Source organism: Artibeus jamaicensis, unplaced genomic scaffold, assembly GCF_021234435.1.
Source record: "Artibeus jamaicensis isolate MK-2021 breed Jamaican fruit bat unplaced genomic scaffold, CSHL_Jam_final contig_76, whole genome shotgun sequence".
In the NCBI taxonomy this organism is placed as follows: domain Eukaryota; kingdom Metazoa; phylum Chordata; class Mammalia; order Chiroptera; family Phyllostomidae; genus Artibeus; species Artibeus jamaicensis.
In genome coordinates, this window is record NW_026521954.1 from 27,736,650 (window position 1) to 27,764,474 (window position 27,825).

The 27,825-nt window shown below is 61.4% G+C and overlaps 1 protein-coding gene across 2 annotated transcripts; it reads right to left on the bottom strand.

The window, feature by feature from the left end:
- Nucleotides 1-1,771: 1,771 nt before the first annotated feature.
- PCGF3 (polycomb group ring finger 3) lies at nt 1,772-27,047 on the bottom strand. 2 transcript variants are annotated; one of them, XM_037126872.2, is made up of 11 exons: nt 26,846-27,047; nt 17,862-17,901; nt 17,428-17,579; nt 14,364-14,481; nt 13,227-13,323; nt 12,875-12,930; nt 12,059-12,169; nt 11,311-11,399; nt 6,984-7,121; nt 3,188-3,268; nt 1,772-2,813 (listed from the first exon to the last, which is right to left on the bottom strand). In XM_037126872.2, exons 4-11 carry the CDS (start codon nt 14,470-14,472, stop codon nt 2,766-2,768), a joined length of 729 nt encoding a protein of 242 aa, XP_036982767.1. In that variant the 5' UTR covers nt 14,473-14,481; nt 17,428-17,579; nt 17,862-17,901; nt 26,846-27,047; the 3' UTR covers nt 1,772-2,765. The 2 variants fall into 2 exon arrangements, with proteins under 2 accessions (XP_036982767.1, XP_036982766.1); XM_037126871.2 differs by lacking the exons at nt 6,984-7,121; nt 17,862-17,901; nt 26,846-27,047 and having other exon boundaries at nt 17,428-17,511.
- Nucleotides 27,048-27,825: the final 778 nt, after the last annotated feature.

The following is a 27,825-nucleotide window of genomic DNA, read 5'->3' on the forward strand; positions in this document are numbered from 1 at the left end:
AGGGCTCTGAGGCCAGGGAACACGTCACGGTCACATCCTGGCTGACATGGGGTGGCACCGGGGCACACAAGGTCACGCGATTGGTTGGGGACGGTGCTGCAGGTCCCCTCTTGGCTGCCTGCCGGTCGCTCACTGCAAATACTGTGGACAGGCCCACACACAGTCCCAAGAACAGCATTCTCGGTGTGACAGTGGGGAAGGAACCGAAGAGCTTAATGTAGATTCTCAGATTCCACCTACATTCCCTTTTGATGTAGCGGAAAGATGCTACTTACAACTTAACAGACGTCTGACGATGTGCCGGAGCCTATTGCACAAAAGCACAGAAGGCGTCAACAGTGCTCTTCGTCCGCAGAAAAGAAACATACAGGTCGGAACCACTCAAAGGGGAGGGGAAGCTTGCAGAGTGCCTGGCCTCACTTATATGCCTGTAACTAAAGCCGAGCCACGGGAACGGAACATGGGTGGGAAAATATGATAGAAGGCTTAAAATAGAATAAATAATTTTATAAAGTTTTCTTTTTTCACCCCCCCAAATCTTAAATTCCATATTATATACTCTATCTGAATTCTGCTGTCATGAAAACCATCCGGTGAGTCCCAGGCTGCTGAGGGCACGGGCCGTGGAGCAGCCGTGTTCCAGCAGCACCAACACGCGTGAAGCGACTTCACAGCGACTCCACCCGTGAACCCGGACGGGCTCCAGCCGAGAGCTGCCCCTGACTTTAGTGCTGCAAACGCGGAGCCGTGGAGCGGAGCAGCCCCGACGCGTCCCTCCGCAGCGGCTCCCGCCGGTGCAGCCAGGCGGCCAGGGACCGTCCTGCAGGCCGACAGTCTGCACGAGGAAATCTTAGAAAAATAGGTACTTCTGCTGCTGAGGTTTCATCCGGTTAACACGGTTACAAAAGCGGGATCACACCAGAGCGGCGGGCAGCCAGCTGTGATGTCCACACCCGGACCTACCTCCATTTCTCTGTGTATTTAAATGTATCAACTTAGCACCATAGCAAATTCAAGTGATTTCAAAGAACTACAAAGTTACAAATATACATCAGGAGGAGATTGTTACAGACACATTTGGTGGAGTCCGAGCCCGAATGCTTCTGTTTGAATTTGGACGCTCACCTGTTCACCCCCTCACGCCGCAGGGGAAATCCCCGCGTCCCAATGACCCACTGAGACCGCGCTATGCCCCTCCGTGGTCGCACAGACGCGTCAGCAGTGATGTGCGTGTTGAGGTAGACAGGTCATATTTACTCACACACACCTGCTCGCTAAGCCCTCGGAGAGTCACTGAGAACAGCCTGGGAGAACAGCAAGCTCGGTGACGGGGCGTCCGCACAGAACCGGGAGAGAAGGGGCTGAAACAGACACTGAACTCTGGCCGATTCCTAACCAGGTGCTTGACGGTTTTATAGGCCTGACGTTAGAGTCGCTGGGACTGAACCGATCAGAATGTTTTCTCCACGAGGAGGGCACACTGGCAGCTGCTTCTGACGCCCGTGCACATAATGCAAGAAGCAGGTCGGGGAGCCCCACCAGAGCCGCGGGAGCACATTGGAGACCCAGTCTGGTCGCTGAAGTGAAACACTTCATGGAAACCTGGCCCTTGGGCCGGGCAGGTGACGGAGCCGGAGTGCAAGATCACCAAGGAGCCAGCGGGACACAGTCAGTGGCAGCCAAGCTCCAGGACAACACTGTCACCACTGAGAACGGTCTTTCTACTTGATCTCACATCACACGCTCCAAGGTACCACTTTAAAGGGACACGTTTATGTGCTGGCAAAAAGTTTATTCTCTAATTCCACAAAAATATTAACATTCGGGAGGAGAAAGGGGTTAGACACTGTGAGTCACCTGCGGCTGGTTGCAGGTCCTTAGCAACTAAAGCCGCCACCTTGCTGCCCTGCCCGTGGGGCTCAGTGAGAACCTCCCCCCACAGAGGGCGCGAGAGGAGGGCCAGGCCGCAGCCCCTTAAAGGGAGGGCAGGTATGGTGGGGAACCTGGGTCTGCCGAGTCCCCACAGGCACAAGCCCCTCCTCTGCTGGGAAAGCCCCCCACCCCCCAAAAGGCTGCCACTCCCTCTCCAGCAAAAGGAAGATGGGGCAGGGTGGGCAGGGGGCCCGGCGGCTGGAGCCCTGTCTGATAACAGAAGGGATTTCTAACAAGAGGCTCTGCAAACCAGGGCCAGGTCCCAGCTGCGCTGGGGCCGCCGGTGCCGGGAGCACGAGGGGGTCAGAGAGATCCGTGGCTTCGTGGGGTCTCACAGCAGGGACACTGAAGGCCATGGTGGATGTGGAATATGAACAGCAACCTCTTTTGGTATGCTTTTAAATTAATTTTTTTATAGGTCTTCTAGCCTTCGGGAAGCTAAAGGCAACATAAATATCGTCATTCACCATGAAAAGATACTTTTTCAATAACTTAGGGAAGATTCGACACACGTACAAGTATTTTTGAGGCTCATCCTGAAACCTAATTCATCAACTAAACCGAAACGCTGTGGTTCTGAGACCTGGAAGCAGGCGGGGCCGCACGGCGGCGGGAGAGGCCGCTGCGGCCACGGCCGGTCCCAGGCGCCGAGGGACCGCGGGCCGGGTCAGGGGCGGGAGCCTGTGAGGTGTCGCCACCTTGTCACCGTGCTGCTGGTAGTGTCTTGTTGAGTGCGAACTCTCTCGTACAAAAGTGATAAATACTCTGTTCAGAAGTCCGGTCCCCAGGACCGAGGCCCCTCCGCGGGCACGTGGTCCTGCACGCGCCGTGCGTCACAGCAGGTCCATCTTGGGTCTGTAGTGCAGCAGGAGCGGCGCCTTCTGCAAGACAGGCTGGCGTGAGGACTGCACCGCGCTGGGCGCCACGTCAGGGACAGAGGGCGACAGGGCCGGTCTCGGGGGTGCACCCTCCCAAGACAGGGCACCACCATCTGCCCCCATGCCCACAAAGAGCAAAGAGCCACTTGGGGCAGGAGACGTGCCCCCCACAGCTTGGGGTCACACCCCCACCGGGCGGGCAGGGCTGCGTGGCCAGTGAGTGGGAGGCAGCCCAGGGGCCGAGTTAAAACCGACCGCGTGTCACAACCACCCTGCGACCAAACCCCATCTGGGCTCTCGGACGGAGACGTGCAGTAGGGCCGCCACCTGTGCTCCGGAATGAAACTGACCGCTGGGCACCGAGTGCCACGCCTCACCTTGAATCTCCATCTTGTGACGACCACAAACTTGAGTGTGTGGTCCTTGCCCAGGATTTCCTCATTGCATAAAATGTCCAGCTGGGGGGAGAAGAAGCTCCGGTCAGTGGGCCTGCAGGGCAGCTCTCCACACCTGTGGCCTGTCTACACCAACGAGGCGCTTGGCTGGGCCTGACCGCGCCCTTGGGAACGGAGCAGGAGGAAGCCCACTCCGCCGCAGGGGGCCCAGGGCTCCAGGCCGAGGCCGCACCCACCATGAGTCCCCAGGCTGCTGGACCCGGCCCCCCCTTGGCCCCCACTGGGCAGCTGGTCCCTCTCCCCGCAGTGGAAAAAGGAACAGACTCCGTAGGCTTTTTCCTCCTTTTTTAAAAAAAGGTTATTTTTAGGCCAGTTTTAGGTTTGGAGCAGCACCGAGATGCCCCTATGCCCCCTGCGCCCAGGTTCACCCACTGCCAGCACCCCTGCCCTGCCCCCCGGAGGGGACACGTGTCGAGAGTCACGGAGCCTGCACACTGGGGACACCCTGCAGGTCTGAAGGGTGACCAGCGCCCACCACAGCGCAGTCCCACTGCCCGGAGACCCCCTGGGCCCCGCCTGTCCGCCCCCCTTCCCCAACCTCAGGCGACCACTGATCTTCCCACTGTCTCTGCGGCTTTGCCTTTTCCAGAGCCCGCAGCCGCAGTCACAGCACAGGGTCTCCCAGCCTGGCCGGCACTGGGCCGCGCGCACCCACAGCCCCTCCCCATCGTTCCTTTCCGTGTTAAGCAGCACCCCACTGTCTGGATGGGCCGCTGAAGGACATCCGCGCTGTTCCCGCGAGTGCTGGCGACTGTCGCCGAAGCTGCTGTGCACCTCCATGCACAGGGCCCTGCGTGGGGGTGAGTTTTCAGCCCCTTTGCATAAATGACCAGGGATCCCGACTGCTGGGCGGGGTGCTGAGGGTGCGGTCAGTCTTGGGAGGAACGCCCACACCGCCTCCCAAGTCACCGCACCACGTCCCCCACCCCCAGCAGTGAGGGTGTGGTCCTGCTGCCCCTCGTCCCGCCAGCACCTGCTGCGTCGGGCCCTGGGCTCCGGACGTCCTGCCTGGACCACAGGGGGTCTTCCTGCTGCTTCGCTGTACATCCCCCCACGTGACAGGGGGCCCTAGGAAGGTGCTCCCACGTCCCTCAGGCCAAGGGCCTGCAGGAGGGCCCCGAGTCCGGGTGCTGGGCGGTCCCCAGGCACAGGCCGCCCTGGGGAGCGCTTGGCCGGGCCTCAGAGCAGCGGAGTGTGCAGTTGCAGGAGCAGGAAGGCGAGTTGTAACCTCGGTGCCGGTGGAGGTGGAGGGTCTTGCTCTCACCTGGTACAAAGCGCTTGGACACTCCCTCTGTCTCTTTCATATGTAGCAACTTTTTATTGTTTTAAAGCTGTGCAAACTACAGATAAAATTCGTTGTGATCACCTGCAAGGCACAGCTCCAAAAGCTCACCGAGGGCCTGCCCACCACGGGGTGGCCGTCCCCAGTGCCCGCGGCTGGTAGAACTGACCGGAACCCACGGCAGGCCTCCCACCCGACAGAAGGAAGGTCCAGGGGAGGCCCCGCCGCCTGTCGCCTGCAGCCCCGAGGACTATGTCCTCCGTCCTTGATCGCTGCCTCTCATGCGCCCCCTACTAGGCACCTGGTCTGTGACCCGGGCATGTGCCCCAACTGGGAATTGAACTGGTGAGCTTCTGGTTTGCAGACTGGCACTCAATCCACTGAGCCACACCAGCCAGAACGATTTTATTTTATTTATTTTTTTAGAGAGAGGGTAAGGGAGGGGGAGAAAGAGAGGAAGAGGCACATCAATCAGCTGCCCCTTGTCTGAGCCCTGACAGCGGGGCAGGGGTGAGGGCAGGGAACCCAGCCTGCAACCCAGGGAACGCACCCTGACCGGGAACTGAACCAGGGGCCTTTCTGTTCGCAGTCTGGGACTCAGCCCCTGGGGCCTCAGCAGCCAGGGCCGGCCACCTTTTGTTGATGGGCAACGTGCTGGGGGCTTACTGGGCACCCAAAGACCCCCCGACGGCTGTGGGCTGGGGACAGACAGGGCCGGCGCCCAGAGAGCTGCTCCAGCCCCATCTGTTCCGAGGCCCTCGGACGCTACTTGGGAGCCATTTAGAGGGGTGTTTCTGTCACTGTCCTTCGTTAAAAGACCTCGCTTGCGTTCCCTCAGATCCAGGGGGACCCGGCTGCTGCAGCAGCATCAGTGCTGGGCGCTGGGCCGCCTCTGCCGGAACCAGAACCTCCGAGCAGCTGCTGCTCCAGATGTCGGGGTCTCGGGGACCTCGGCTGGCCCTGAGCGGTTCTAGGCCATTCAGGTGCTCAAGAGGCACCTTGGAAAAGCGGGGTTCCGGGTGTCCCAGCACTTTCAGGCACCCCCACACTGTGCGCTTGGCGATCTCCTCGGCCGAAGACCCAGCTCTGCGTCCACACACCAGAGACGCCGTCCAGACGCACCGCGGCCCGAGTCACGGGCCCCTCTGCTCCGGCTGCGACACCAAGCTCCGCAGTCCCTCCCTCCAGGCATCCCGACAGCTCTGCTCCCCCCCCCCCCCCGACCCTGCTCCACACCACGCAGCCCCAGGCAGCTCTCTCTGCCGCGCCGGCACCTCCTCCTAGGCCCCTGCTGGCCCCAGAGTCGTGGACCGACCGCGTGCTGGCCGGCACCCTCACGGCGAGCCGGCCTTCAGACGGGGCTTTACAGAATCCCCGGCCTCCACCACGACTCCAAGTCCAGAGCACCACCGCATGCACTTCCTGGCACCACCACCTACTGCGCTCCCTGAGGCAACTGACAGAGCACGTGACCGCGGTGGCTTATGACACCTGAGATGCACCGGCTCTCAGATGCGGGGCGGCCCAAGTCCAAAATCAAGGGCAGGCAGAGCCCACCCTGCAGGCTCGAGCGAGGCGGGGGCCTTCCGCCTCTCCCAGCTTCCGGGGCCCCTTCTGTGAGCCTCACGTGTCCGCCGCCTCCCTCCAGGGAGGGCGCCTACTGCTGCATTTGGGGTCCACCGGGTAGCCCGGGGTCCTTTCACCTCAAGATCCTTAACTTAATCACATCCAGAAAGAGCCTTCTCCCCAAAAAGTTCACGCTGACAGTCTGGGTGGAGAGGAGGGCACACCAGCCTTTGGGCTGCCGCTGACCCTGACACGCGTGTCCGGACTGCACACTGCGCAGCGGCCCCCCCCACCAGGCCCTCCCCCGACACGCCCACCGCAGACACCCCTGGTGGGCCCCCTGCTTCCTTTTCTGCACCCCAACAACCCACTCTTCCCGCAGCCTGGGGAGCACTCGGAGACCGTAGTTCAGATCGCGCACCCGCACCCGTGCTTGAGGCCCCCGGAGCCCGCCGAGTGGTTGCCATGCCCCCAGACTCCGCCCGGCTCTTGCCCCCGCCCCCACCAGCGATGCTGGGCTTCTAGGCTTTGTCACGTTCTCATCACCTGCCACAACCCGAAACTGTCTTGTCATCCCACCTGTCTGCCCTGTCACCCCCGGCCCCCCCCGACATTAAATAATTCCTCTCCCAGCCGAGACCCAAACACACTCCAACAACCCCATGGCCCTGGGTCCCCTTTGCTCTCTCTCCTGTCAGCGGCGGGTCCCCACATCACGGACCCTGGGCCGACCACTGTCCTCACCGCGGCCTCCTGGTACACTGCTGGGTGGCGGGCCAAACGAACCGAGATCTTTCCGCCCCATTTACACTCTGCAAAGAAAGTGGCGCAGGCAGCCCGCGGCGCTGCCACAGCCGGCACAGCCATTACCTCGTTGAAGGACGAGAGGTTGAGCTTCTTGGCAATGAACTTCTTCAGGTGCAGCACGGTGGCCTGGGCGGAGCAGCGGATCCACTTGCGCTTCAGGCCGCGCAGCTTGCTGCTGTTGCACTCCAGACAGATGCTCACCTGCGGGGCAAGGACACAGCTGGGCCGGCCTCCCGCAGGGGCGGGGGCGGCCTCGGCCCCTCGGCGCCTCTCCACTGAGAACTCGGCCAGCTTGGAAACCACGGACCAAACAGACCCCGACACCGTGGAAGAGGGGTTTTCCAAAACCACTTCACACACATTATCTTGCAGTGGGTTTACTGCTGTCCTGTGAAACACAATCTAACACTGTCGGCTCAGTCTCCGTGGCGGCACAATACAGCGAGTCCGAAACTATGTGTCCCCTGCAGGCGCTTCCCGGTTAGGCAGGCGGGAGCCCCGCTCTCAGAGCTCTGGGCGGTAGGTGCAGACGGCTGACGCCAGGCGGCATGACAACAGTGCTCGCGTGAACACACGCGCACACACACACACACACACACACACCCCAGGACGCCCACCTGCAGCATGGGGGTGACGCACAGGGACCGGTGCCCCGTCGGCATTGGAAGAGGAGGGGTGCTGTGGGCAGTGTGAGGTTCACCACCTCTCGGACCATCCACAGTGCAGGGGCCTGCGTGCGTGCGTGCGGCGGAGGACAAGGCACCACAGGTGACAGACTCAGGGAGAGTGACTCTAGGGGCCTGGGGAGCCTTCCAGAGGGACGACTGGGCTGTGCAGGGCCGCCGAGACACAGCCCACCCGAGACATGACGCTCCACACAAGCACTGAACCCTCAAGCAGTTGCCCCCAAAATGGCTCAGTCACACCCCCAAGTTCAGAGGGAAGAATCGCCGAATGGATAACCATAGTGTGTATACATCTGGAATTACTAGGGACACAGAAGAACAGGTCAAAGACATGACACGCCACGGAGATAAAAGACTACCCGGCGTAACTTCTAGAGGTGAAACGCATCCACTTAAACGGAAAGCTCGGCAGACGGCTGAGCCACGGGGGAACCTCAGAAGGGGCCGGCCTTCCGAAGGGCTGGCGCCAGGCGGTCACAGGGACGAAGAGTCTGAGGACACGGAATGAAGGGGAGACGCGAAGACCGCAGGGTCTGCCGGGCACAGAGGGCAAGCTCCAGAGGAGAGGAGAGGGTGCGGGAAAGGCAAACGTTAAGAAATAACACCAGAGGGCCACCCCCAAGCAGTGAGAGACATAAACCCTCAAACTCAGGGGCAGAGAGTCCAACACAAAAAAATCAAGGGAGACCTGCGACCCCACGGGACCCCGGCCAGGCACCAAGGGGGGCCCTGACCCCCGGCTCTCAGATGGGACTGCCTGTGGACGCGTCAGGGGCCGTCTCTGCACCCTGGCCTGTGGCCGGGACGTGGGGGCCGTCCCCGGCCGGTTTTGTGAGTGCCGCCGCCGAGAACGTGCATCTCGGGTCGGACGCGCTCATCACGCCGAGGAGCAGAGCCGCCGGCCGTGTGGCCGGACTCACGTCTTTGGGGACCTGTCTGCCGGACTCCTGCTCGTTTCTCAACCGCATCACCTGCTTCCTGAATTGTCCGAATTACGTATTCTAGGTACAGACCACCTGCCAGAAGCATGACTTGCAACGCCTCCCCCCAAGTCGGTGGCCTATCTTTTTTTGTTTTCCTAACGGTCCCTTTGCAGAGCAGCAGCGCTTCACGGTGGGGTCAGGCGCCACTGTCCTTCCGTGGGCCGGGCTCTCCACGCCGCGTCTGACAACACCAGGCCCGACGCGGGGCCTCACAGGCTTTCTCTCACATCTCGTACGTTCTGAGTTAACTCCTGTATATGGTGTGAGACAGGGACACACACTCATCTTTGCCTGCAGGTGTTCCCACACTGCCTGTTAAAAACACTGTCCTGCCTTGACCAGCGTGGCTCACTGGCTTGGGGATCATCTCGCAAACCAAAAGGTCGCCAGTTCGATTCCTGGTCGCGGCACAAGCCTGGGTTGTGGGCCCGTCCCCGGTCGGGGTGTGTGTGAGAGGCAACCGATTGATGTTTCTTTCTCACACTGATCTTCCTCTCCCTTTCTTTCTCTTCCCTTCCCATCTCTCTAAAAAATAAGTAATAAATAAAATCTTTAAAAACAAAACCAAACTCTATCCTCTCCCGGTGAAGAGCCGTCACCTCTGGGCTGAAGACCGACAACCGCAAACCCAGAGGGGCCTCTGGCTCTGGGGCCGCTGACCCGAAGGCTTGACACAGCGACCTGGTAACTGGCTTCCTGATCAGGGTTGATGTGTAGAATTTCTAATACATACTTTAAAAAACAACCCATGGTTCAAAAGACGAATCACAATGAAAACTTAAAGGTATTTAGAACGAGTAGTAGAGAAAACTGTACGAATGATCAAGTCACAAGATTAGCAAAGGAACAAAGGTCAACAAAACCGACACTCTCGATTCACAGACGTTCTCCCAGAGAATTAAAAAACGGGCCACATGGGACACCCGCCAGCTGTGGGACACGTGAGCTTGGCCCCTAACCACAGACACGCCCATACCCGCCCCCCGAGAAAAGCACGGCCAGTGGGTTTGAACCAACAGGCACACACTTACCTAAACACTAGCAAATCCAGAGACGTGGTTTAAAGCCACGATTGAATCCAGGTCACCCCAGGAATGATTACGAGGACGGTGTTAACAGAAAACCACGCGGCCCTTTACTGCAGGCTGCACAGCGGAGGCGGAGGAGCGGCTGACGAAGCCCCCCCCCGGGGAGCTCTGAGGACACTGGGGACGGAGAGGGAGGGGACGGGGACCACAGAGCCACGCCAGCAGCTTCCCTTCACCACGTGTGCCGGTTTGCGCAGGCGCACGCCCGCCCCACTGGGCAGCTGCGCCGCCTGTCCTGCCCCGAGGCCCCGCCCTCCCGGCCCCCTGCCCTGTCCCTCAGCCGGGCGCCCACTGGGCACCTGGGAAGCAGGGAGGCAGCAGCGTCTGTGGGGTCAACACGGCGGCTGGGCAGAGCCCATGGCCATGGAGAGGGACCCTCTTCTTCACTGAGCGGAGCCGCACTCCCCCTCTGGAGTCCCCCCCACAGACACGCTGGTGTCTCTGAAATGCTCACAGCGACCTTCCGCCCCGAGAAGTGTGCGCGCCGGGAAGGAATCTCCGCGGTGCCTGCACCGGAACCACGCTCTCTCAATGACGTCTTAAACAAATATATTTATGTGTGTATTTTCGTTATTACACATAAAGTCACGTGCAGTATATAACATGTTCATAGATACACGTGTCACAGGCATGTTCTGACAGGACTCAGCCCCTGGTTCTCACAGCTGTTGCGGAGCTTACCCCCTCCCAGGGGAGCGTCAGAAGCAGCGGGTTCAATTCCATAACGAGTGGGTGAGACCGCAACCAGTGAGATTAACTTGGGAAGAATCCGGGGCCATCGGTTACTCAGACTTGCCTCGTGCGCTCCGTGAGGCCGGAGGGTCTTCATTTAGGCTCCACGTCCCTCGTGAGGCTACTTTACAGCTTTCGTCGGCCGCGTGAATAAGGCTCACTGACCGACGACCTCACTGACCTCATGGCCCCGAGAGCCGCCGCCACTCCTCACGGGCGGCGCGCCAGACGGGCTGACCTGGGACGTGGCGTGTCTGTCTCACACGCATCTCGCTCCTTTTTCACACTTTATTCGTTTTTTCCATCACCATCTCTCTCCCCTGCCCCTCCTCCCACCCCCGCCCGGGCCCTTCGCTGCTCTGCCCCTCGGTGGCTGGGGGCCGGAGCGGCACATCCCGCCGGCGGCAGCAGCTGCTGACGCCCCCTTGTCTCTGGTGTCTGTGGGGACGGCTCTGCTCCATCACAGGGTGGTGGCTGTTACAGCTTCCACGTTACATGGACACGGAATTTTATCAAATTCTTCTACAGAATCTCTGGGGTTGCTCAGTGCTCCCTTTTTAATCTAGCAATGCAGTAAATGACAGGGACAGATTCCTCAATGTCACATTTAAAATTCTCTTTTACGACTATTTGCACCACAAACACCTGCACCAAGGTATTCACAGGGACACCCAGGAGCGGGGCCTCGACTTCTTCTCTGGGTAAGATGTGTTACAACGAGCGCACGCTGCTTTGATAATTAAAAGAGAAAAATGAAAGAACCGAGCCAGTGTGCCACTGCTCTGTGTCTCTACCCTTTTCTTTTTTAAACGAGAAAACACCCCGGGCAGGTCCCGGCGTCGCTCTGCTCTCCCGGGGAGCCCCCGGCCGCGCGCGGGCGCAGAGGCAGCGGGCCACCGACCTGCTCGTCGCTGCGGTGGTAGTCGTTGTCCTCCTCCTGCTTCTCCTCGGCCATCTCCTTGTTGGAACTCTCATCCGCTTTGGTTTCACCTGCGGCAAAGAGAGAGAACGCTGTGCGGTCCCACCTGAAGCGTCACACTGTCACCGCCGCCTGCACGCACTAGGAACACTATGGAAGGCAGCGCAGGAAGCATGGGCGCCGTGAAGCACATGTCAGAGGTGAGGGACAAAGCACCGGTGCTGCGTGGCTGCGTGGCGCGGGGCGTGGACGGCAGCCACCGGATGGAAAGGCTCCCCGGGTGGCTCGGCCGCCCCAACGTTTCTCGGCACACAGAGCCCCCCCACCGTGGGTGGCAGGGCAGGGACAGCTTCCCAGCCGCCGCCGCCCAGGGACCCTCTCTCCTCGGACAGTGAGGAGTGCACGGGGCCATCTCCAGGTTCGTAGGGACCCACGGGACCCACTGGACGCATCAGGGCACCAGGATTTCAGGGGTTTGTTACAGCATATGCAGATTTAAATGCCATCAATTTCACATCAAAGACGAGACGTCACTTCACCGTTCTACAGCAAAACACAGACCCCTGAGCGATGTCTCTGGAGCCCACCGCCCATGCCCGCCTGTGTCCCCCTCCACCCCGGACCCGGTGAGGACACCTGCCTCCCATGCAGACACCCACCCAAGTCATTGCAGTTTGTGACACCGACTGCCGCGGACAGGGACAGGGATGGCACCCCCTCCGCGCCTTACCATTCCGGTGGGGGTCCGAGTGCTGTTTTGCAGAACCAGTCTCCCCCTTGATGTCTCCAGGCACCTCCATGCCCAACTTGTGGTAGAATTCCCTCTGTTTCCTCATTTCCGCTATTAAAAATTAATACATAACTTTTAACCCTAAGTAGGCAATGAATTACACTGACGTTCTGCTCACCAATGTCCTGTGAAGGACGCAGAGGATGACCACGAAGTCGGCAGCTGCCACCAAGAGGAAGTAACCTCCGCCGACGGGCCTGCCTGCGTCTGAAGCAGCCCGCGAGGGCTTTCAGAAGGCGGCAGCGTCTGACCCTGATGCTTGTTTGCTTTTTCCCAGAACTAAACACTAACCAAACGACGACTGCTTCTAGCTACGTGTACTCAGGAAATTTGAGGTCCTCTGTGAGTCGGTTCTGTGAAGGGTGAAAGGCTTTAACGGTGTCCTTCCAAGTTACTTATTAAAGGCCAGATATGATCTCTACGGATGTAGCGCAGCAGCTGAGTTTTAAACTACAAACTACAATGCTCTCCTGAAATTTAACAACGGGAAAACAGAACTCCTCACATACCTCATCTTGGGGAGAGCACCCAAGTGCCCCCTGCATGCGGCTCCCCACCCCACCGTCCCCAAGAAACGGGGCGCTGACCACGCCCCTCCCCCCAACAAGGCCAGCACTGCACCACTTCGAAGAGCACAGCCACCGCCACCTGCAGGTGCGTGACAGCCCTGACTCCCCGGGAGACCCGACCCCGAATGCAGCTACAGTTCTCGGCCCCCCTGCGCCCGCTGTGCCCACGCGCCCCACCGACACTCACCTTCCTGCAGGCCTGGTACCAGCTTGTAAACGATGTCCTGCATGGTCCTGTCATGACTGCCGAGGGACAGAACGGCGGGGTCAGCTGGCTCACCGTGGTCCTCCCCCAGCCCAGCTAGCAAAGCGGCCCGACCAAGGCAGCACGTGGTCTTGCTCCCGCTGCTCGCGGGGCTTCAGACGGCAGCACAGACGGGGCCCCGCCGGCGCCCTGTGCCCTCTGCCTGCTGGTTTCTCAAGTCCGCGCACGACGACTGCGGCGCCCCCCCGTGGTGGCTCGGACGGGGCCGAGTGGATGAGCCCTGTCCCGCCCCAGACGCACCCAGGGGCCCTGCTGGAGGCGGCCGGCAGCTCACCCGATGTACTGCAGCGGGTGGCTCTGGTGGATGACGATCCGGCACGTGGGGCAGGTGTTGTTCTCCTCCAAGTACTTGACGAGGCAGCTCCGGCAGACTGCGGGCAGGGGCGCACCCAGGTCAGGGAGCCGGCCGGGCAGGGCCAGCCGCCCCTGGTGCCCGACGGCAACGCGCCCCGGTCCCCAGTGGGGCCGTCGGCCGCACACTCTCCGCCTCCCACTCGGCCGGGGGCTCGGGAGCCTGAGGCGGAGCCACTGAGCGCGTTCCCATCCGAGGCGAAAGGTCAGAAGTGCTCTGGGAGCCTGAGAGACGATGGGGGTTTCTCTGCACACCATGATTTCAGTGAAAACAATATGAACTATGCCCACCACTACTTAAAAATACAATTAACTTTAAAATGGAAATTCTGTGAAAATGGGAAAATATTTTCTTTCTGAAGTGAAAAACACAGGATCAAAAAGTTATGGGTATTCCAGCCCTGCCTGGTGTGGTTCGGTGGACTGAGTCAGGGCTGGCTGGCGAACCCTTGGGTTCCCAATGAGCCAAACCAGCCAGGAATCAAGAACAAGGTGCTTCTTTCTACTCAGGCGTCTGTGTCCCGCCTTGTGCTTCAGTCAGAAGCTGTTGGGGGAAAGAAAAGGGCCCAAACGTCAAAGAACAGACTGCTGGCAACTGTCCACGCCGTGTTTGGGAACGTTCTCACAGCCACAGACACAGCCCCGGGGCCGGAGAGCACACGCGGCCGCCGAGGGCTGTGTCCCGGCCGCCCACGGCAGTGGGGTCCTGCTCGGCTGCGACAGGAAGGGCCGGGTCCCCCCTGCGGCGGCGTAGATGGGCCCGCAGCACAGGCCGCTCAGTGAAGGAAGGGCCAGAGAGACAAGTGCCGTGCGGCGTCACCCACACGTGGCGTCTGCCGAACAGACTGCGGGAACGCCGACACGGAGGCAGACGCATCAGCGGGGAGCAGGCTGACAGTGGGGGGGCCGGGGGGCCGAGCAGAAACGAGGGAGTGCATGCAGACACGCACCACGGCGTGGCGAGGCCGGGACAGGCGTGGGTGGGGTGGGAGAGGTGTGCGAGGGATACGCAGAGGAAAAGGGGGGGAAAAAGGCCGCGTCCCAGGACACAGTCACGTACACGTGTGCAGACACTCGGTCACCGTGGTCGCGTCGATGAGGTACCCGCTGCACAGGCGGCAGGTGATGTGGGCGTTTATGTCCCAGAGTTTAATCTTTCTGGTCAACATCTTTGGCTTCTGCAAGAGGACAACGCGGGTGAGCGTCAGAAGGCCCTGGGGTTTCGCACTGGAGGCGCAGCTGCAGGGCAAACGAAGCCGCGGGACGCCCTCCAGGAGGCCGGCCTGCGTGCAGGGTGGAGCCTGGCGCCACAGCCGGGCCGGGCCGTAAGCACAGTGACAACCCAGCCACTCTCCAGGGGGACTGGGATGGCCCCTCCCCTCGTTGAGCTGGGCTGAGCAGAATGGGGGGGGGGGAGGCAGGTGGGCCCCAGGGCAGGGCTGCACTGGGGCTGCGGGGCCCTGGCTGGTCCCACAACCAAGGAGACGAGTGACCACAGGGGGGCTGAGGCCCCCCCTTCTGCTTCAGGGCTCAGGCCCCTGAGGCCTGAGAGACACTGGTAAGGGTGGCAGACCCGCACCCCCAATCTAGAGAAGCAGAGTGGCCAATGTGCGGTCACAGCAGGACAGACTCTGACACTGGGGAAGACTGTGTCTGGACATTAACCGCAGTAACCAGACAGGCTGAAAACGCAGTCACTGTGACCGTCCCAAATGGCCCAGCACAGGCCGGCGCACTGAGGGCAGCTGAAACCCACCCATCTAACCAGCAGGGGCTCCAGGCCCTCCTCCCGGCTGCCAGCTCCCAAGCTGCCCCAGGACCCTGACCCCACGGTGCCTCAGCAGCCTTTGGCCCAGGACTGAGGGCTCCGACGTCCCTGTCACTTCCACAGGAGGCTAGCACGGTGTGCTGGGGGGTCCGGCTGCCTGTCGCCACGCCCCCAGCCAGCAGGCAGACAGTCCACATCCCACCCCCAACCCACACGGCCCCTCACATGGCGAGAGGCCCTGGTCATAGGTGAGGACAGCTCACTGGGGCGCGCCCCATGGCATCATGAGGTCCTCGTTGGGAGAGGTAAGAGGGTCACAGGGAGAGGTGGGGACAGTGGCGCTGCGGGCAAGATAGTGGGGCCATGAGCCCTCCCTGGAGCCTTTGGTGGGAGTTTGCGCTCCCTGGACCGTGGCTGGGAGGCTGAGATCCAGGAGAGTGCTGGTTCTGGGGCAGAGCACTGCGCAGCCAGGAGGAGCTGGTGCTGACGTCCGCGTGGAGCAGTGTGCCAAGGGACACCCCACGGAACTCTGCCCAGAGAGACTAGAGAAGGCACTGCGGGCCATCAGAGTCGAAGGCCAGAAGGGTCAGTGAGGTTGCCGGGGCGGTGGCCACATGGCAAGTGCGGGCAGACAGCCAGGAGGACAGTGTGCCTCACGCGGCAGCCACAGCACCAACGGCTCACCGTGCACAGCAGACATCTCCGCTCAGATGAGGTCAGAGGGGAGACCCGGCTGTGCCGGCGCAGGGCCTGGTGTGGGGTGGGGGGGCGAGGACGTGGCAGGGGGCCCTCTGGAGGCGGCTGTCACCTACACTGGCACCAGGAGACTCCTGAGCTGCAGCGAGCTCAGCCATCAGCAAGGCTGCCAGCCTCAGCTTGCAGAACCGAGCGCCTGGAGCCAGCTGGGTGGGCTGAGCTTCCCACAGATGGCAGGCCGTGCAGAGACCCCGCGCTGGCCCGCACTCAATCCCAGTTCTCCAGGAGCAGGGCGCCTGCTCTCGGCAGCTCTCCCTGTGGGCCCGGCCCCACTGCACCAACGCCCCAGGAAGCACCGGGGCGGCAGCCACGGCCGCTCTGAGGCCTCTGAGTTCCTGTATCACCCTCCCCAAGCGCGTGCGAGAGCCCCAGCCAAGTAACTCTGACCTGCTGGGAAGGGGCTCAGTGAAGAAGGGCCCAGCAGCACCGGGGAGAGCTGGGGAGAAGGAGAAACCACCTCAAAGACGAAAACCCTAAGGACGCGCCCAGGCGATGCAGGGCGGAGGGCAGGAGCGTGCCGACCGGCGCATGTTCCCAGGACGCCGCCCCGGCCCTGCGTGTGGCACCCCCGAGAGCTGCACCGTGTCTCCGCCCCCTGCCGGGCAGTGTTGTCACGCGGCTGCTGAGAACAGGAGGCCGCGCTCGGCCACACGCGAGCACTGTGACCACACAGCAGCACACTCAGCAACAGCAGTCTCCCAACACCAGCTAACCGAGCCGCCTGAAGACACTAAAGCCAGACGCAAACTCCACAGTCACATCAGCAAGGACGGGTCTCTGGCCTCAGTGGGGCTTGGGGTCTGCGTCCCCTCTGCTGGGAGCAGAGACCGTGGCTTCTTCGCTGGGAGCAGCACCCTCATCTCTTCTGGGGACCGTGGTCCGTGTGCTCGTGTGCCAGGTGGGTGGGTGGGAGATGCCGATGTGCACACACACGCTCCACCTCCAACACCAGGCTCTGCCTGCAAGGGCAGCCCCCCCGCAGCCCGGTGCGCACACCCCACGCCTGCTGCGAGGAGCCCGGGGTGCTGGCCGGGCAGCTGGCCGGGCGGCGCAGGCCTCTGTGGGCGCCCCCTGTGGCAAGGCTCCGTTGAGCAGAAGACCCGCCGCCTCACGGCACCCAGCCAATGAGAGCGGGGCACAGGCAGGGGAACCCCACTCACACCACTCACTGCAGGGCCCGGTGACACCAGGGCGGGGACCGGAGGGTACAGCCACACCTCTCCCTCAGGAGGCAGAGAGGAGCCCTGAGCGAGGGAGGTGGCCATCCACAACCTTGGGGCCACGACGAGAAAGAAAACAGAGCGGGGGCAGGGGGCGGTGGCACCCGGAGGTGGCCCTGGCAGAGGGCGGGAGGAGGCCTGAGCCCGCTGACCACCCCACTTGGAGACGAGACCCCCTGTCCCTGGCCGGCACTGGGACCTGCAGGCTTGCACTCTGGAATCGAAAGGCCCGTCACCACCAGGCCAGAAGACCGGCCCGAGCAGCACACTGGACACCTGCTGCCCGCAGGGCCTGCCCACCTGGACAGGGATCAGAGCAGGGTGGACGCAAGAGCCCGGGCAGGGAGCGAGGGCCATAATCCCCCGCCCCGTGGCCTCACCTCCTCTAGACGCAGTCGGTCCCCTCCCTCCACCTCCGCATCGGCGCTCAGGCTTCGGCTGTGGCGCTGTCGCTCTCGGGCAGCCGCGCCGGTCCGCTCGCCGAGTCTTCGCCTCTGCGCCGTCCTCCGGCCCTCTGCTCTCTTCCCATTTTCTAGCACAGAAACACCGTCCTTTCGCTCTGTGTCCCTGTGTGCACAGCACCCAGCCCTGTGGTGAAGCTCCGGCTGCAGTTTTCAGACTCTCCGCGAGCCAACAGCAGGCAGATTCCCCGAAGCGCTTACCAAGAGGCGAGCTGGGCAGACGTGCGTGCCTGAGCCCGCCTGCCCAGGGGCCCCGAGGAGTGGCCACATACCCACAGAGAGTGACGCGTGTCGAATGCAGCCCACTTGCACACACAGGGAGAAGAGGAAATCAAAGGGGAAGCTGCGTTTACCTGGACGTGGGGCCGGGAACCCTCCGCTACATCCTGAGGCCTGCGGAGACACAAGGCAAGGGGGCGTCAGCCGGGTGTGCTGTCCGGGCCGTATCCCTGCCTCACTGGTGGTCTGGGCCTTGCCCACGAACACACCTGTTCCTTTATTTGCTTAAAACCAGAAGAAAAACAAGAACCAATGCCAGGGAAGCACTAGGATTGACCAGGTAGACACAGGCAGGTCCCCATGGCCATTGGTGGCACTGATAGGGACTGAGGGCATCACAGGACCGCAGGGGATGGGGGGCACCATCCTGGCTTTGGTACCCGGGGAGGTGGAATGAAGGTCTGTGAAAGTTCGGGTGGGGCAATGACTCTCGGGTGGCTGGGTGGGAGGCTGGGGCCCCGGGAGGGACAGGGCCCTGAACACAGCGCTCTGGTGGGAGACAGACAACAGGCACCGGGTCGAGGTGGGACTGGGAATGCCCCTGCAAGGACTGCGCGATGCGGCCCCGGCCCTGGCACCACGGACGCGCTGCGGCTGGAGGACAGCAGGGTGGCGCCCTGGGAGCAGTGGGCCAAACGCCTGGACCGCGTCCACACGGCGTCCGAGTCGTGCCGTTTCTGCCCTGGGTGTCCCCACAACCGCATCTGTTCCTAAGCAGTCTTTGAAGCTGGATGACCTTTCATAGCAGAAGGCAGATGGGAGGGAGGTAACCAGCGGGCCTCACCGAAGGGCTGTGGTGAGGGGCCACGTGCTGAGGCCAGTGAGGCCACGGCCACCTGCTGCCACTGGGGAGCAAGGGCCCAGCCTGGTGCCCGCGCGCCGGGAAGGGGGCGGCAGGAAGGGCAACCGCAGCGGGTGGGGCAGGGCCAGAGGGCGACAAACGCTGTTGGTTGGAGCAGTGGCTGTGGGGACTGGCCAGCATGTCCCTGGGACAGTGAAGTGTGAGCAAGAGTTGAATGCTATGAACAGCTTCACGTCAATCAAGTGGCACATTCGGGACCGGCCAGCTCACCAACAGCCCTGGCAGGGCGGTGGGGGACAGCATCCCCACCTTGTGTTCCGAGGACACCGGAACCGCACACCGGGCCCCACGGGGCAGAAACCAGAGGTGGCTCAGGGGGCCAACGGGGGAGGGTCGGGAGCAGCCGTACTAGGCACCCTGGCTTTCCCCCAGAGTACAAGGGGGTTAGTGGGAAAAATGAATGCAACTTGTGCCCGAAAAAGAGAAAAATGGTAAGATCTTCCCCCAAACACATAAAAATCACTTGGTGAAACTCATTCTTGTTCTTGATCTTCAGAGCACTTAGGAACGAGAGCAGCACGAGGCGCTCCCTCCTGAAAGAGCTCTGCAGCAAAGAGACACGGTCACGCGAGCACCACACGGACACAGGGCCAGCCCAGGGGGCTGGGGACGCCGCAGCCAGGCCTCCCTCAGTGCCACAGGGGACAGGGGCACATGGGGACTCTGAGGGGACCAAGGGCTCTGGGTCAGGACTGGGGTGTGGTCACATGACCAGACACAGCCAAAGGACACCAACCACCACAGAACTGTGAACTTCAGGGTGTGGCAACTGTGTTCCCCAGAAAAGAGTGTTTTACATTAAACTGCCGTGGAAACCGTTCCTAGTGGTGAAGTTGGGGAGTATTTCCCAAACTCACACCTGTACCATTTTTACACCCAAAGAGTCGGATCCAGGTGGATGAAGACCAGTGTGAAGGCGCGGCTCTGACCCTCTAGAGGGTTTGGGGCCCGGGGCCCTCACCCTGACCTCGGCGAGGCAGAGGCACAGAGAGAGAAAAGCAGCAGCGCTCACACAGGGAGCTGGCGCTGGGAGCCCACAGCCCACTCCCACAGTGGGGAGGCATCCCAGAGAGCGTGCGTGGGAACTCAGCCACCTCCAGAAGGCGCGTCTCCCTGGCCAAGTCCCTCGGCACCTCCTCACGGGTCTCATCTGTCAGCCTCCTGACCTCGCCAAGCCAAGTGCGATGTTAAAAAAGGAAGCCCTGCAGCCTCCCGAGTGGAGGTGGCCCCGGGGACAGGTGTGATGGGGCACCGTCCTCACTGAGGTGAGTTATGAGGAGCACCCGGGGACCCCAGCTCGTCTGGCACCATCCGCAGAGCCGGGCAGAGGTGCCCCTGTGCACCGCGTGCCAAGCGGCCCAGGGTAACTCTTCGCTGTACGTAACTACGTACGTAAATAAATAAAAGACTTAATTCTATCAACACTAAAAACCAGTTTCTAATTAAATATAAAACAAAAAGGGAACAGCACATTTTAGACTCCAGCAGACCGTGCACTGGCTGGCAGTGTCCGGCCCTGCCTCAGACCTGCGACTGCCCTCGAGTGCTGGCCCGGCTGTGGCACGGCCGCCGTGGGCGCTCAGTCCCACCCTCCCTGTCCTTGGAGAAGCCTGCATGTCGGCCCCTTGGCTGGTGCCTGGGCACCAGGCTGGTGACAGCTCTCCAGGCCAACTGACACTTTCCCCAAGTGCTGGCAACGGCCTGCCGGGCCCACGTGTGGGAAGGCGGCACAGGGAGACTCTGCGAGGGGCTTCCCCCTGCGACCCACGTGGCTCCGACCTCCACCTGCACTGCCAGCAGCCTGGGCAGGGGGCTCACAGGACCCAGGAGACTGCGCCTGGGTCCCCCGGACCTCGCCCGCACAACTGTCCCTTCTCTATGTCCTCTGAGGACACAGAGTAGCCACCACCGACAGTCCCGGCACCACTGGGGCGCTCCCCGCCTGGGAAATCACCTGCAAACCCCCTGCCGCCCACACCCTCCGACCCCTGGCGCTGCATGTGGACCCCCTGGGCTTGCTGAACCCCAACCCCCATGTCGAGGCCGGGTCTCCTGACAGGAGCACTGGGCCCCTCTTCACCTCACTTTAGCCAGAGGGATGGAGGCCCAGCCTCCCCAGGGCCAGGTGGCCTTTCTGCTGCTCCCTGGGAGCCCCATGGTCCCCCGGCCCCTTCTCTGTTCTGCCTGGGCTGAGGAGTCCCCACTCTAGGCACCCGGATGGAGCTTCAAGACGGGGATGGGGGGTGAGCTGGAGGGGTGCGAGGAGGGCCCAGGCTCAGACAGGACCCTCTTGCACGTGGAGTAGAAGACAGTCACGTCGGGCAATGTCAGGAGTAGGGGAGGCGGGTCGGAGAGCAGCAGAACCACAAACACGTCTCTGTAACCACAGCGACCCTCGGCTCTCGGGTGCACCTCTGCAGACGCACGGACGCGGGGCCCTGCTGCCAGGGCCCCTGCCGCAGACGCGCACCCCTTCACGGAAAAGGCCGGCTCAGGGTGGACCTTGGGGTCCAAAGGCCATGCTGGGGGCCAGCAGGTCACCCCGAGCTTGGAGTGGCGCGGGGCCTGGGACTCCCCGCCACCCCATGGCTCCCTCTGAAGCCGAAGGGCGGCACCTGCCATCCCACACCTGTCCCACTGCGCGGGGGGCAGGAGGTGCCGGTCTCTCTGGGTTTGCAGGTGCCTGGGGGCTACACCTCAGGGAGCACCCTGACCAGGAGACCCAGGGGCTCCTTGGAAGAAAGGACAAGCATGGGGGTGGGGGGCAGGCCAGGGGCAGGATTTGGAGGTGGCCTGAGAATGTGGGCCCTGCTAGACTCAAGCCTCTACCCTTATTACCTAGCAACTGTGACAAAGGGGCTTTTGAAGAAGTAATCACGGTCCCAAATCAGGGGACCTGGGACAGGGCGAGTCCCTGGTGGCCTCATCCAAGTGCACTGCTCAGCCTTGCGATGCAGAGGCGGGTCTGACGGCTGAGTCCTGAGGCCTGGCTGAGGCGACCACGTCCACAGCCCGGAGCCAGGGGGCGCCACACACTGTGCCGACCCAAGGACTGGTCAGTGAGGGGTGTCCTGTGAAGCCACCAGGCTGCGGCAGTGTGTTATATGGCCACAGAAAGTTAATGTAACAGTTTCTAGAAGAATGGCAGTAAAACAGAGAATGGCCACTGACTCTGGAAAAACTCATCAGCGATGACCCTGCCAGCCCCAGAAACAAGAGACAGGCTGGTGAACGGTTGGCAGGGGCTGGAGCCCTCCGCATGGACTGAACTCGCCCAAACACGGGGCCTGTGGGGGTGCCTAGGCTTAGTTTCAGGGGGTGAGCACAATGGGCTCCCTGTGAGCCCCCAGAGAGAGGCAGCAGCCAACCGACCAGCACCTCGACCGCGGGCGTCTGCAGCGCCTCGTTACTGTGGCTGAGCAAACCAGCCTCCAGTGGACCCATCTCTGCAGAGGGAAAGGCAGTTACTGCGTCTGACAGCAGAAATCACGTTTCTGTGAACAACTTCAAGCACTTTCTACCCACCACTAAACCGTTTGCAAAGTCTTCTTCATGCTCTAAAGCCACCTGGGGGGCGCCCCACTGACTTCCTGGGAGACACAGGGAGATGGTCCGTGGACGGTGTGAACCGCCAGACCCAGGTGCCGGGCTTCCTGTGGACTCACCAGCCCACAGGACCCCAGACAGTGGCCAACAGGGTGGCGTCAGGGGTGACCCAAGTGACACCCAAGCATCACACGTCCCCAGACAGCGCAGCGCCACAGAGGGTGCAGGGACAACACGGCGGGGCAGAACTGGAACCCCCCAGACAGCTGTCTGCACAGGCGGTGCTGCCGGGAGTGGGGGCCTGGCCCCCAGAGGTGGACGGGGCGGGGCCTGCCGGCGTGTGGGGATGGTGATGGCGCCGCACCCGGGAAACCCGAAAGTGGACTGGACAGCAGCCACCACAAGAAAAAGCGCCCACCTCCCAGGTGGGAGCGCGACGGCTGCCAGTGGAGCCCAACCCACTCCTGGACCCACAGGTCAGCTGGGGCCAGCGCCTGACTCAGCAACAGCCAACGTGCACTCAGACAGAGGTGAAGCAGACAGGGCCGGCCGGCCACCGCTGGGCGCACGGGGAGGCGCTCCCTGCACAAGGCTGTCGGCTCCCTCCGCTGCTTTTCCCACAGAGAGCATGGGGGGAGAAGAAAATGACAGCACTCGACGTGAAAGAACCGGAAGGGCGAGCCCGTCTGTGCCCCCACTGCCCACCTGAGACTGGGCCACCTCCCCGGCAGCTGCCAGGCAGCTCCAAGGGCTCCGGGCTGACCTGCCGGCAGCAGCTTTCCGTCCCCCTGGGCTGAGCACCCGACACCGGCCAGGCCCCGCCGCTGGGAGCCCCTGGAGTGGGGTCGGGGTCTTCTGTGAGCCCCCACAGTTGGCAGGCCTCCTGGCAAGCATCTGCAATCTGCTGTTAATGTAGCAAAGTCCCACGAACACTGACGTATTTGCAAGAAAACCTCTTAACCCCCACTCTTTAAATTCACCTATATATTAGAAGTTTTCTTCAAAAAAACCAAATGACCTAACGGTTTTTAAGAATGCTATTTTCTAGTGAGTTTTAGTTCTTATCAACAAGAGTTTTGCACATTCAACGGACAACTCCGAAAACGCGTCTGAGCTGGTGTGCGCACCTCAACCCTCTCGCCGTGCGCTAAGTGTCCAGCGGGTTCTTTGCCGCCTTGTCCCTCGTGTGAGTCATTGCTGGAGGGAGAGACTCGACCTGTCGGGAAAGAGCCGTGGTGAAGACTGTTCAAAAAGCCACTGCACAGGAAAAAGGAACTGTTCCCAAACCTCAACCTACTTCAAGAGTAAAAGAAAACTGCATTTTTACTCAGATTCAATTCTGACCATTAACCAAATAAATATAAATCTTGCCCTTTAATAGATTAAAGAGAGAGTATAGACCAAAAAACCCCTCACTTTATGGTCCAAATCAAACCCCCTGAACCTTTAACTCCCCCCACTCTCAGCTGCAGAGAGCAGCGGGCAGCAGGGGGTGCCTCCACGTGGTGCCCACTCGGGGCCCTCACAGTCCTGAGCCCCAGCCGCAGCCCAGGACACCAGGCAGAGGCGTCAGCACCCCACGGCTCTGTGCGTGGCAGCCCCTGGACACCAGTTCTGGGAGCGTCACTTCCTTACGAGGGTCAAATGCCCCAAACACCTTAGGGTCTCACGTCTTAGAAAACTTCTTACAAAGACCAGCTTACAATCTTTGGAGCAAAGTCATCAGCAGGAGTATAATACGCTCTGGAAACAACCACCACCACCGTGCTCCAAACTGCTAGGACAGACTTCAGCATCACCAGCACGCACACCCACGACTTAACTGGCGGGGCTCAGGCTTTGCAACTGGGTGGGGGTGGGGAGGGGTCCTAAACATCTGTCCTGTCTGCAAGTGACTATCCCTCGCGCGTGAGCGTTAAGCCTCCCAGCAGTTTTAACTTCATGGTGATATCAGAGGAACCCACGCAACTCAAGTGACACCCTCCTCTGTGTGCAAGGCTGCTCATGGGCCTCTGGGGTCCTTTGCAGGTATAGGCATTAGCTGACACAGGGCACGTGTCAGGCTCTACAACAGCCCAGGGGACCAGCCCTCCCTCCCAGCACGCACACACCCCTGTGGAGCTCCCCGCCTGAAAGTGGGCCCAGCCCAGTGACTCTCCCAACAGAATGTGGCGGGAGGGATGAATGTCAGTGCAAGTCAAGGTCAGGAAACTGGCCCCCTTCTCATTCACTTGCTCCTTCTGAGCTGCAGGACAGGGAGCTCCACGTGGAAAGGAGCCGCCTCCCCTAAGGGGACCCCGGGGGGGCACCACCCGCACCCCGGCCGCAGCCTGAGAGCCCCATCGAGGGGACCCAGCTCAGTGGTGCCCAGACTCCTGACCCGCAGAAATGGAGATAATGACGGATTTGTTTTAAGGCGCTAAGTTTTGGGATAATTTGTTCACAGCAAAACATAAATAATACAACCACCCAGCATAATCACACCTTTAAAATTCCAAAAGTGGGAAAATAAAGAGCCTAACCAAACCCAACACCCAGTTCTGCAAGTCTTTCCCAAAAGTTCACAGATCAAATTAAGTTTTAGAAAAAGTAAAGTGTATGTTTATAAAAAAAAAAAAACGGAAGCAAGCATTGAGTAAGATGAATGGTTACATTTGGCAAATAAAAGTTTCTAACCTGGACTACTCGGGGACTCCACTGGTTAAGATTTGCAACTAGGAAATGTTAAACTGAAAATCTAAAGTGCTTTCTCCCGAGCAGCCAACGGACGCTGAGGCACAAAATGAAATACCGAACTGACAAGTTCAAGTGTCTCTCCTGGGAGTCCAAGCAGCCCAGAGTGAGATTTATATCTCCTCCTGCCCACCTGCTGGGTAAGTGTGCAAGCCTAAAGCAACTGATCTTTCTGAAAGTTCTGCTCCCCTGTGTTTGTCCACATACTTGCTGCCAGAAGGCTGCTTGCTGGCCCCATGCCAGCTGCAGGGTTGTGGGGCTGGACACAGTGCTGGGCCAGGCCCTGGCCTACAGGCTGCCCCTTCTCTCGAACCCCTAGCAGTACCTCACGCTGGAGCCCTTCCCCAGGCGAAGAGCGTGCTCACCACACCCTACATTTTCATCCCCACTTCCTAATTAAACACAGGCAAGTTCTGGATAAAAGTCTGAGTTAAAGGTTTCCGAGAAGCCAAGGCCCCAGCCCAAGGTCCTCTGCTATGTCCCATTCCTGGAGAGGAGAAGGTGCTCGAGTCAGCCGACTTTTCTGCACAGAGCCAACTGCCCCCAAAACATGCCCTGAAACCGACACTCCTGGCTTGGACCCACCCCTCCTGGCACTGAAAACAGCTCCAGACTCAGGAGGGAGGGTGCACCCGGACTCTCTGGGGCACATGGCTGGTTTGGGGACAGGAGCCATGAAGGTGCCAGACACTGCCCAGAGGGCCATGGCAAAGCCTGCAGCCCGGGAGCAGGGACTGGGAGAACAGGGGGGCAGTTTTCTGGGTCTTGGGGGTGGGCATTGTGCTTGCTGGCCTGGGAGCCAGGGTAGACTAGGAGCCTCCCTTCAATCTCCAGAGGCAGGGAGATGGGCCCCAACCTGGCCCCACCCAGGTGGCTGCATCTGCCAAAGGGCCCTGGGGCTCAGACCTCAGGGGTGCTTGGGGGCCTTATGCCCCAGTGACCAGGATCCGCGATCCCCCAGAGCCTTCATAGCGTGGGGGTCCAGTTGAGTGGACTGGGGAGATTTGGGGCACCCATAGATCCTGTCCCAGGCTGTCAACTCCTGGGGGCCTGGCTTAAGTCCCAGCACTCCTTAGGGTCTACTTGTGAGGCCTGGGTGCTTCTCCATGACTTGCTGGGGGTCCTTCCTCCCTGGTGACCTGCCTCCAAGTCCAGGTCTGACCAGGGTCTTGGCCTCCCTGTGAGCCTGGCCTTCTTCAGGGTCCTGCCCCAGCATCCCTACCCTCTTAAGGGACCTGTGTGGGGCGCTGCTCATTGCTGGAACCTGTCACATGGCACAAGCCCTGACCCCTTGGGCTGTGCCAGGGTCCCAGCGTCCAGGGGAGGGGCTGTTTCGGGTCTAGGAAGGGCTCCGAGAACTGTTCCCAGGACCCCTGTCCTCTCTGGATCTAGAGTCCCAGCTCTCCTCAGCGGGTCCTGAGTCCTGACCTTTCCATGGCCTATCCCAGGGTCCAGACCTCCCGCTGACCCCTCCCAGAGCCCCGGCCCTCCCCGGATCCTGTCTGGTCCTGGGGTCCGACCCTCCGCAGTGACGGGTCTTAGGGTCTACCAGACTTGGGGTCCCAACCCTCCTTGGTGACCCGTACTGGTTTCGGACCGTCCTCAATGCCCCATCCCACGGCTGCACGCTCTTCAGTGATCCGTCTCAGAGTCTGGCGCTTGCTGTGGTCCCTGCCTGCTGGGTCCCGGGGTCGGCCCTCCCCGGCGGCCCGTCCCGGACTCCAGTCCTCCCGGTCCCTCCCCGGTGACCAGTCGTGAAGTCCGGCCCCCGGGGTCCTGAGCATCGGTGTAGCGCTACTCCGGCTGGGCCGACGAGGGCGTAGGGCACGGGTCAGGGTTCGGAGCCTCTCGGGCCGAGGCCGCGGCCTGAGCAGCTGGCGACGCGGGCCAGGCCGGGCGGGGCGCGGGCTCACTGACCTGCCGTCTCGGCTGCGGACGAGCGGGGCGCACGCGGGGGCAGCGAAGGGATGGGAGGGGGCGCCACTGCCTCCTGGTCCCCCCCAAGAGCCGGAGAAAAAAACCCGTCCGGAGTTTAAAACAAAGAGGCGGAAATGCCCGAATAAAGCCGAGCGGCGAGTCGGGGGCGCCGCGCTTGGAGCATGCGCACTGAGCGTTCCGGCTCCCACCCTGCAGCCGGGCGAGGGCGGGTCCTAGCGGGGGCGGGTCCGAGGCGTGGTCATAAGGCGCAAGCGCGTTCGACCAGGGCTCAGAGGCTTCCGGAAAGCAGAGGGTGCTAGAGGCGGGGTCTGGGGCGGGGACGTGGTCAGAGGGAGCAGCTCTGCGGAGGAACTTGGCTGGGTGCGTGTGACCGGCGATAGGTCGAGGAGGTGAGGAAGGAGGCGGGGCCTGACGGGGGCGGGGCAAAGCGGAGGCGGGCCCTGGTGGTGGGCGGGGACTCGTGGGGCGGGGCTTGTCGGAAGCGGGCGTTCAACCAGCCACCACCCAGCCCATGAGACCCTGCAGCACCCTGCAGGCAGCTCCTGCGGATCTCTGCTGCTCCTGGATCAGGATTTCCTCTGGCGCAGACGATCTTTCTCACATTCATGTTCTTCCTGAGAAGTAGCACCGAGAGCCCTGCGTGCACTAGCCAGGAGTGCTGTGGACACTGGGCAGCAGGGCTGACCCCCCAACTCGTCCTTGTGTCTACCTTTGTGCAGGCCCCCTCTGAAGCTGTAATTAATCAGTGACCGTGACATCTACGTCCTGGTGAGGGCCACACTGTGCAAGGGACAATAACAGAGGGAAACAGCTGTCTGGGCAGGCAGTGGGGTGCAGTAGAGCGGATGTGCACCGAAGGGGCGCAGCTGCAGCCTGCCCTGCAGATGTCTGTAACAGAAGAGTGCAACGCTCAGGGTCTGAGCACTACCAGCAGTGCAGAACGAAATTAAAGAAGACTT